Here is a 10598-nt window from a genome sequence, read left to right as displayed (position 1 = left end):
TCTTCCACCATGTCAAAAATCTCACAAGTAAAAGAGAAGAGGGCGAGACTGGTCTCTTGAGGGCACGAGACAGAGGAAAGGGAGCCCAAGCAGCTGTGGCAGGAGAGACACTGTGAAATCAGGAGGTCAGGTAGAAACATGGAGCCAGAAGTGACTCCTGGCATGTAAAACCCTGGGAATTCACATGCATTTTGTGGGAAGAATTGGATTTTCCAGAACACTTAGAGTGAGAACTTGGGCTCAAGGATGAGGGGCGCTGAGTGTACCTTTAGGCTACACTAACGAACAATAAAGGGTTGGAGCGCTTTCCTTATCCATCTGGTGATAGGGTAAAGTGCAGCTAAAGACCCAAAATAATGTGGTGGGACATATTTTTTTAGTCTTAGTCTTTGATTCCATTGTATAGTGTGTATTCTCTCAACAGAGAAACAGTGCACCCAAATATAAATCATTTTACCATGAAATAAAAATTTTGTTTGTTTATTTAAAATTTATTGATATTTTCTAAATGTAAGTCACTTGAGGAGAGACATAGATGGGTAAGACACAACTTGCCATGAAGAGCTCGTCCCCAGCACGAGAGGGAGACATGCAAACCCAACCACAACACAGGAGAGAGAGTGCTAAATGGAGTGCAGGAACAGTGCTCATCAATTCTGGTTGGAAAACAACGAGAGGGAATCCAGTGAATGAATGTGTGTTCTCTCGAAATTTCTAATTCTTTCTTCAATCATTTCTCTCTCCTGTCAAGAGAGAAAATAAAAATATTTTTGACATGGTATAAAAGACATAAAAGCCACCCTAAGACTATACAAACTCAAGAAATGTCATAACTGTGTATAATTTATTATTCACCCAACTCAGTTTTTTTCTGTGCCTGGGACAAAGTTTTGAAGAACAACCTCCAAAGACTGAGAAGGCAGTTTTGTGTAGAATGTAGGCCTGGGGGTTGGCTGTCTCTGCCATTTTACTAGCTGTATAATTTTGGGCAAATTACTTTTTAGCCTCTTTTATTTTTTTTATTTATTAAAAAAAATCCTAACCCGAGGATATTTTTCCATTGATTTTTCAGAGAGTGGAAGGGAGGGAGGGAGGGAGGGAGAGAGAGAGAGAGAGAGAGAGAGAGAGAGAGAGAGAGAAAGGGTGTGACCCGACTGGGGCCAGGGAATGAACCTGCAACCCAGATATAGGTCCTTGGCTGGGAATTGAACCTGAGACCCTTTGGTCTGCAGGATGATGCTCCAACCACTGAGCTAAACTGGCCAGGGCAATAGGTAGTGGTTTTGAACTTGTTTCTCCATAGCATTCTTTTTTGGAAATTGTCGTGTAGGAGTAGTATTCTAGGAACAAAATTTTAGAAATGCTGATTGGTAGTAAATTCTAGTTCAACTGACAGCTTAATTCTTTATCTTATTGGAATAATTGTCCCCTAAGGACATTATTATGTGGAAACACAGCCATTGCTCTTTTGGTCATTCAGAGACTCTTAGGTGAACTTTTTGCAGTATATTCTTATCATCCTGATATTTTGCTGGAAAGGTTTGATTATATCTGTGGACTTAAAGATATCATTCTGTGTTCTCCTTTCCAACTTGCTTTGAAAAAACTTACTAAGTAGCCCTGGCCAGGTATCTCAGTTGATTACAGCATTGTCCTGATGCGCCAAAGCTGTGAGTTCGACTTCCAGTCAGGGCACATACAAGAGGCAACCAAAGAATGCGTACATAAGTGGAAGAATAAATTGATGTTTCTCTCTCTCTCTCTCTCTCTCTCTCTCTCTCTCTCTCTCTCTCTCCTTCCCCTCTCTCTCAAATCAATAAAAGCAAACAAAACTAATGTTGTTTTTTGTTTAAAAAAACGTACTAAGTAGTGATAGAGATATATAATAGAAAGTGAATGAAATTCCACAGCCTTGGTGTGGAATCATTGTTCAAGCACTTGGCAGCCACATGACCTTGAACAATTCATGTAGCTTTTTTTTCTTTTTTTAATCCTTACCCGAGGTCAGATAGAGCGGGAGGGAGAGAGGGAAACATAGATGCAAGAGGGACACATTGAGTGGTTGCCAACCACACGACCTCAACCGGCGCAGGGACCAACTGCAACTGAGGTACGTGCCCTTAGCAGGAACCGAACTTGGGACTCTCTGGTCTGCAGGCTGAAGCTCTAATCGCTAAGCCAAACTGGTCAGGGCTCATGTAGCCTTTTGAATCATACTATTCTTGTCTTTATCTAGAGACATGGCTTTTTAACCTTTTTCCTTTCATTTCTTTTTCACTAACAAATAGAAATCAGCTTATTATTTTAAATTGAATTTGGAACTTGACTAAAACCAAAAAGTGTAGATTGGGCCATAGGGTATTCATAAGCATCAGGACTGGCAATTATAAGAAGTAACTGTCCACGAGTCACCCCTTCCCCACGCATATCCACAGCAGGAAGAGCCCAGCCACCGTTAGTCACCTAGGACTGAATTTCTGGGGGCAAGCGGCTAAAGAAGAAAGTGTTATGTTTATGTTCTTCAGTCCATTCCCACAAGGGAGACTCTCCTAAAGTATTTGAACTGAGCAAGAAAGAACAGTAAGTGGCAACTTGAAAAAACAAACAACAAAAACCTATCATGCCATTTTCATAATTTCACCAAATGATACCCTATTGTTGAAAACTTCAAATTGATATCCTCATAGTATAAAATAACATGGTTAAATTTCAGGTACCTAAGGTCTCAAATTTCTTTCCTCCATAGGCTTTTAGTGTGAGTTCCAGTGTGTTTTTCCAAGTAAATACCCATTTTCCAGTCTTTGTCATTCATGCCTACTCTAAGGAGACAATGCGACATACCCCTTATTTGAAATAATAAATATTACCATATAATTTCTGAATTCCTTCGATATCATCCTGTGAAAGTTTGAAATCCTTGGAATCTTTATCTTCATAGGTTGGATACATCACAGAATTAGGATCAGATGAATGACCCAGACCCAAAGAATGGCCAAGTTCATGAGTGACAGCATACAGAAAGTTAATCCCTACAACCAAAGAGTGACATACAGTAACTATGAAAATAACTGTATATAAAACATCATATAATATAGAATAATACTAAATGAGATAACGATAAAAATACCTAGCTCTTTAAATCCCCCACAGTTTACTTATTTGTTTTGAGCTTTCGTAAGTGGGGAGGAGGGTTTAGAAGGGGAATAGAATAGTAGTGTTTTAATTTCATCACTACTTCTGTGTCTTTTTTTAAAGTAATATTTTTCTGTCTATGAGCTTCTTATATAATTACTCAAATACCAGCATTCTGTAGAGGAAGGCAAAGACTTTAGAAGCATTAAGATCTGGGTTTGAAACCCAGCTCTGCTACTTATTAGCTGGACGACTCTGAACACATTAATTGATATTACTGAGTCTCATTTCCTCATTTGTTCAACAGAGATAATAATTTCTGCCTTGTAGATTTGTCAAAATAATTAGAGTTTCCCAATATCTGAAAAACAATGGCTACTCAATAAATGATAGTGACTCGGAATAGCAGGAGAAAGTTGGCTTTGCGAAAACAAGACTGAAAGGCAGAATCTCCAGGAAATTCAGGGTTTTGCTTTTTATTTATTAAATTTATTTATTATGCTTTTCTCTTTCTCAGACTCATAGAAAGGTTTTGCAAATGAGGGGGAGGGTGTGAGCCTGTGAGTTTGAGTGGTCAGAGTTCCAACTGGGGTGCATTAGACCGAAGGAAGCTGCCTTTAGCCTACTTTGAGTGGAAAGCCAGGAGAATGAAAAGATATGCAAAATGTGAAATGGACAGTGTCATAATTTCACATAGATTAGATTTTCACAATGTAGCATCACTAGAGAGGTGAATGCCCACTGCCAACCACAAGTACTTCCTTCCCTTTCAGAGCCAGTTAATAGCCTTTAAAAAATTATTTATTTTTATTATTATTTTTTTATTCTCACCTGAGGACTTTTTTTCCCCATTTATCTTCAGATAAAGAGGGAGGAAGAGAGGAAGGAAGAGAGAGAGAGAAACATCAGTGTGAAAGAGACACATTGAGTGGCCGCCACCCACACAGGGACAAACTGCAACCAAGGTACATGCCCTTAGCAGGAACCGAACCCTCTGCGGTCTGCGGGCTGATGCTCTAACCACTGAGCCAAACCTGCCGGGGATTTTGTTTTGTTTTGTTTTTGTTTAGAATTGTCTTCAATTCGAATTATTTATGCCAGATCTTCTGTCCATTAGTTTTCTGATGTGCCTGTAGTTTCCTACTTTGTAAGATGATGAATATAATGGGTTGGTCTATGGCGTGGGTTTTTCCTGAACAATAGTGAATACTCAGAATTGCATATAATTCTTAAATATCATTGTTACTGCTCCTCTTTTTCCTTCAATTAAAAAACTTAAACTTGGGGGAAACATAAAGAAAGAGCTATCATTTACTGAGTTATTATTATAGTCCAAGCACTGTGCTGAGCATTGTATGAGCATTATCTCATTTAATTCAAACAACATTCTGTGACTGAGAATTATTTATAGTCCCGTTTCACAGATGAGGAAACAGGCCCAGAGAAGTTGAATAACTTGCCCAACGACTAATTGAATCAGTCATTGGTAGAGGGATAGCCAAGTGACTCCATAGCCTGAGCTTCCATCTTCCGTATCTGTAAGCATTATGGGCATAGTCAATAAAATTGTGCATTTAAATCACATAGTATAGTGGTCAGCAGTCATCAAGAGCTCAAGAATTATTACTAATCAAAGCAAATATTAAATTAAAGTTAGTATAAGAAGTTTGGGATTTTAAAAAGGACATATAGTAGAAGAGAGATGGGATGCTGTACCTATACTGCTACCATCGGTCCAGCGTTCATCCTCATCAAAGTGGGCATCTCCTCCTAGGCCTGGTCCAGGTTCGAAAGCATGAGCCAGCGTGTTTCCTGGTCCATCAAATGGGTAGAAGTCCCCATGAGCTGAAAAAAATAAGGTGATTACCCTTACTGACTGAATTTATCTCCAGTCATTTTATTTTTGATTTTTTATGATTACCGAGGCTAGGAAGATAAGCCCAGTCCAAGAGGTTAATATTGTTATTATCAGTAGTCAACTGCATACACAAGGTGGTTTGGGTATTTATTTGTCACAGGGACTTTTTCATTCACAGAACCATAGCTCATCATTGATAACCACCATATATTGAAAGCTTACTGGAGATGAGAATTTAAATACATTCAGATCTAATTTATGGTTGCTTCTAAGTTTGATCACTTTGCTTGGCCAGACAGTGGCAGGATGAAGAATGAGTGTGAGGACTGTGTTCTACAAGTAACTCGTGTACATTTTAGTATAACTTTTCTTAAAAACCTAGCTTAATCTTTGTGGGTACAGTAGAAAGTTTCCTGGAGAACCATGCTGAAGGTATCTTAACTGGATTTAATGTGATGCAGACCACTTCATTTCCAAACTGGTATCAGGCCATATCCAGTTTATTTCTTCTTGAAAAACATGGAATGCCATGACCGATACTTTCCCTAACATTTTCTTCAATGTTTCAGTATTATGGCTAAGTTCAATTTCAGCTAAATTTACAGCTTCCAGGCATTTTGATATTAGAACAGAATGAAAAGAGCAATGTTTTTCTCTATATTTGCAACATGAAACACTAATAAACAGTAGTTCATGTATGTGGGCTATATCTCCATTATCAACATTACATCAACATTGGTTTATATCAATTTTAAATTAAGAAAAGGGGTTACAACTTCCTAAGAAGCTAGACAACCCCTTTGGACTGTTGTCAACTTCCTTCATGGAGAAAAAGGTAGAAAATAGAGAACTTTCATGGAAAGGGCTTACGTAGATATAATATATATATATATATATATATATATATATATATATATATATATAGAGAGAGAGAGAGAGAGAGAGAGAGAGAGATTAGTACCCTTCTAGTACACTTAGAGCTATTTTTTTATAGCATAGGATGGTAAAATATGACTCATGAGCCAAAACCAGCCCACCACCTGTTTTTGCAAATAAGTATTTATTACAATATAGTCATAATCTTTCAGTTACCTCTTGTCTATGACTGCTTTGGGGCTACAATGGCAGAGTTTAGTAATTGTGACAGAGACCATTAAGCTCACAAATCCTAAATTACTCATTGCCTAGCCCTTTACAGAAAAAGTTTACCAACCTCCGTTTTGTAGCATTAATCATGATACATGTACACACACATGTATATTTACAGAACAGTTTAGATATATTGAAGGTATATGCACACACACATATATATTCATATGTAATTAATGCTATATATCATTAAAGATTTTAAATTCTAAAGAGAGGAGGACACTGATATAAACGATGAGCAAAATAGTACAGAGGATTAGCCCCCAGGAATCCTCCTTACCTCCTCTTGCAAAGCCAATCATGATATCAGCAATTCCCCATCTAATTCTCTTGAAGTGCAGTGGGATTTCTTTGCTCCACATTTCTAAGGCCTTTGCCACTAACTGATTCACTTTGAAATGGGGTAAGTCTCGAGTATATGACATGATCCTGGTAGCAAACAGAAAAAAAAAAGTTTGACCTCTTAGGAAAAGGCTATATTGTTTTTGCCTAAATGAGCTAAAGAAAAACTAACCTGTAGGTGACTACTTTAGAAGTCCATTTTGGGCTACTTGGGAATAGTGAGTATTTGGCAACATCTGGCACTCCACATCTGGGCTTCTGCATTATTTTTATGATTCGAGGGTTTAACATTCCAGTTATAGGCAGGTGGAAGAATTTTTCCATCTCCTTGAGTTTGGCTCCTAAACTGTTGGCATCCTTTGCTTTTGAGTCATATGGATAAAATCTCTTAAGATAGTTCTGTTGGAAAGAGAGTAATTGATCTGTAATCCTTGTTTATTGTCTTTTATCTCAGAAGTCTGCACATTTTTGCCTCTATACCTATGGACTCAAACAATGGTTTGAATAAACAATTGTTACAGAGTCACCATGTAAAATAACTGCATTAATGAAAAGAAAATTTAATATTGATAATGAAGCATTGTCATTTCATTTCATGAGCAAAAGGAAAAAGTCTCTCCCTTTTACCCCATTAACTGTTCTGAGGAGAAGCCCACTGTACACTTTATATAACATAGACTTGTGGGTGATAGCTCATCAGGAAGAGTGACTAGTGTGTCCTCAAGGGGCACAACTGAGACCGTCCCTGGCATCAGAGACCCTCTGGGGAGATTTGAGTCGCCCAGTCCCTTCTAAGATTCTCTGGAGATCTGGTCCCAGCTAAGGTTAATTGAAAGGTGTTAAAACTTTTGTCCTGGGAAAGGATATTATGAAATTATTTAATGTACATATTCTCCAGGTTAAAAAAAAAATCAAAGCTCATAGCAACTAAATGACTTACTCAGGGTCACATATTAAATTAGTAGTAGAATAAAAAAAAAGATTAGTAGCAGAGCTAGCCCTGAGTTTCCTGACTGCCAGGGCTGTGCTCTTTAAACTGTTAAATCTCTAGTAAAACCCATGCTGAGACTGCAGGATGGAGCAGGTCTCCCAGGTGTATTCTATGCACAACTGGTCCCTGGGAATTTCTTAAAGGGCCCTAGTGTCTGGGTATGAGGATAGCTGCTGGACTAAACAGGAAAAAATAAAAAAAGCGAGTGAAATCACAATAGTGGAGGCTGCAACCTCACAAGAACTTTTATTATATGCTTACTAGTGGCAGGGACTACTCTAGGAGCTTTACATACTTATCTCATTTAAACCTCATAACCACCCTGTGAAATAGGTACAGCATTGTTATTCCTATTTTACATGAAGAATCATGGCTCAGGGAAGCAAGTTCACCCCATGAGTAACTGAAGGAAACAGTATTTGAATTTGTGTTCTGTTTCCAAAGGCCACTTCCTTAGAAAAATGCATAGGGCTACCTAATGCATGATAGTGTCATTGAAATGATTTAAAAATGGGCTCACTCACTGGCAGTCTAATCTGCAGCAGGTGAAATGGTTACCTGTCTCAGAACCTTTCAGGTGCATACAGTTGATGTGAGTAACCTCAATAATATTGTGCTCTCTCTTCCTGTTACCAATGATTACATTTCATTAAAAACAGCAACTGCTTATTGTGCATCCATAACAGTTAGGAATTGATCTCTTTTAAAAACAAACAACTCACCCTGGCCGGTTTGGCTCAGCGATTAGAGCATTGGCCCGTGGACTAAGGAGTCGCGGGTTTGATTCTGGTCAAGGGCACGTACCTTGGTTATGGTTCAGTCCCTGGCCCTGATTGGGGTCGTGCATGAGGCACCCAGTCAATGTGTCTCTGTTACATCAATGTTTCCTTCTCTCTCTCTCCCCTTTATCCCACTTTATCTGAGGATAAATGGAAAAATATCCTAAGGTGAGGATTAAAAAAATTCAAAAGAGCCCTGACTGGTTTGGCTGAGTGGTTGGAGCATTGACCTACGGATGAGAGAGTCCCAGGTTCGGTTCCCGCTAGGGGCACGTACCAAAAACAAACAAACCCTAAAAGAACAGACAACTCATTTTATTCATTTTAGAGCTACCAGCTTTACCAAAACACCCTCTGGAGAAAATTTCTTTGTATCCTTGAAGTGACTTTTCCTGCCTTCTGTTAAACCTAGTTAACTTCACTCTAGTTTCCTGGTAACCTGCACACTAAGTAAAGTTTAGGGATTCAATACTCTTGCAAGTGTACTCCTTTTGGAATCCACTAGGTGAAACCATGTGAAATAGCTGTTTTGGAGGTAGAAAAAACAATCAAATATCAATAGTTTCATATGGTTCAATCTAGCACACTACTAGGACGACTAAAAGTCAAAGTTAATTGAAATAAAACCTAAATTTTCTTATGTTTAAAGCTTAAATCTATAAGCAATACTTAGGAGTAAGCATCCCATTATTTTATCAAATAATACTTATTTATACTTATTAGGCTGCTTAAGAAGTAGTATATTGGAAAGAACATGATTTTGAACCAGAAAAACTTTCCTTGACTCCTATCAAAACTCATCTTTGATTTTCCACCACTAACAAGTATGTGAAGCAACTTAACCTTGGTTTCTTATTTTTCCCAGGATTCAGCTAAGGCTTAAATGACATAAGGTATATGCAGTACTTTATAATTGTTACATACATGAAAGTTGATATTGTTATTACTTCATTTACTCACTAGAATAATCCTATGAGCTATAAAACACATAGTATGATTACTTCTATTGGACACATGAGAAAATAAAGTCAAAAGTTCATGCCTTGTCCATCATGATGCTTGAAAGTGGAGAGTACTCACTTCTCCCTGTGTTTTCTGATTTCAAGTCTCTCCATTACAAGCAGTTCTCATTATAAGAGGCAGCACTCTGCTCTTTATGAAAAGAATATCAAGTTACAATAAATAATAACAACTTCAGTTTATTGAGTAGGAACAATGTTTCAGGTACTGTGCTAAGTGCTTCACAACACCTTTATTAGATTGATACCGTTATACTATTCGATTTCCAAATTAGTAAACTAAAGCTCAGAGAAATTTAATAATATTCTTATGCTAATAATATCATCTACATAGTGAGTGGAGGTGAAACTTGAACCTCATTTGAGGGGGCTCTAAAGCCTGCTCTTAATAGCTACTTGATTAAAACATACATTGCCTTTATAAGAGAAAAATTGCTCTGGCCAGTTTGGCTCAGCAGTTAAGAGCATCGGCCCATGGACCAAAGGGTCTCAGGTTCGATTCCCAGTCAAGAGCACATACCTGGATTGCAGGTGCGATCCCTGGGCCTGGTCAGGGTTTCGTGAGAGGCAGCTAATCGGTGTGTCTCTCTCACGTCGATGTTTCTCTCTCTCTCTCTCCTCCTCCCTCTGTTTCACTCTATCTAAAGGTATCCTCAGGTGAGGATCAATAAAAAAAATTACCAAAATTGAAAAGCACCCTTCCTAATGCTGATGGCAAGACCGTGGAGCCCCAGGTGAGTGGGCCAGTGACTTACCTGAGCCTGTTCCCATTGTGGCTTGCTCATGCCTCCTGCCTCCGGGGGAAGTGGCAGAGCCAGGCTGCTTGGCAGCAGACACAGAGCGCACAGCACTGCCAGCTGCATAGCTGTGTCCAGAGATTGTTTTCAGACCTATGGTTGGTTTGGTGTTTTCTGCCAGAGGCTGGAGAGGTTTTATATAGCTTCTCAGCCCTGAATGTAACAATAGGTGACTCATTTGAATGTTTTCTTTCTTTTTGGTGTCTACAGAACTTTGAAGTGTGTGTTATTTTTCGTTAATGACAACGAGGAAGTATCATGCTCTTATTGGCAGGAAGCACACAATGTATTTGTCCTTGGAATTTTTTCTTTTCTGGCTATATAAATTTAATCCATGAGAAAAAACATTTTGTTTGCCAGAATCAAATTGCTACTCAGACATATCTTCTAAATTTAAAATTTTGGGGAACATCATTCAGGACATTACAATGTATCTTAAAAGAATTTAAAAAATTGCCTGGCTGGTGTGGCTCAGTGGATTGAGCATTGTCCCATGGACTGAGAGGTCCTGATTCAATTCCGGGATAGGGC

General features: G+C 38.5%; 1 protein-coding gene across 1 annotated transcript; it reads right to left on the bottom strand.

The window, feature by feature from the left end:
• Nucleotides 1-484: 484 nt before the first annotated feature.
• Nucleotides 485-10181, bottom strand: MMP7 (matrix metallopeptidase 7). The gene is made up of 6 exons (XM_036259056.1): nucleotides 10026-10181; nucleotides 6654-6880; nucleotides 6420-6568; nucleotides 4849-4977; nucleotides 2868-3029; nucleotides 485-743 (listed from the first exon to the last, which is right to left on the bottom strand). Exons 1-6 carry the CDS (start codon nucleotides 10131-10133, stop codon nucleotides 727-729), a joined length of 792 nt encoding a protein of 263 aa, XP_036114949.1. The 5' UTR covers nucleotides 10134-10181; the 3' UTR covers nucleotides 485-726.
• Nucleotides 10182-10598: the final 417 nt, after the last annotated feature.

This window comes from Molossus molossus, unplaced genomic scaffold (assembly GCF_014108415.1).
Source record: "Molossus molossus isolate mMolMol1 unplaced genomic scaffold, mMolMol1.p scaffold_m16_p_13, whole genome shotgun sequence".
In the NCBI taxonomy this organism is placed as follows: domain Eukaryota; kingdom Metazoa; phylum Chordata; class Mammalia; order Chiroptera; family Molossidae; genus Molossus; species Molossus molossus.
The sequence above is the reverse complement of the archived record's forward strand: the minus strand, read 5'-3'. Positions and strand labels throughout refer to the sequence as shown.

Coding starts and splice junctions, on each gene's coding strand:
- MMP7 (XM_036259056.1), bottom strand. CDS start 10,133: ATGCAGCTGGCAGTGCTGTGCGCTCTGTGTCTGCTGCCAAGCAGCCTG. Junction 6,881..10,025: donor CACAATGGGAACAGGCTCAG/GTAAGTCACTGG, acceptor TCTTTCCAACAG/AACTATCTTAAGAGATTTTA. Junction 4,978..6,419: donor GATTGGCTTTGCAAGAGGAG/GTAAGGAGGATT, acceptor TATTTTTTTCAG/CTCATGGGGACTTCTACCCA.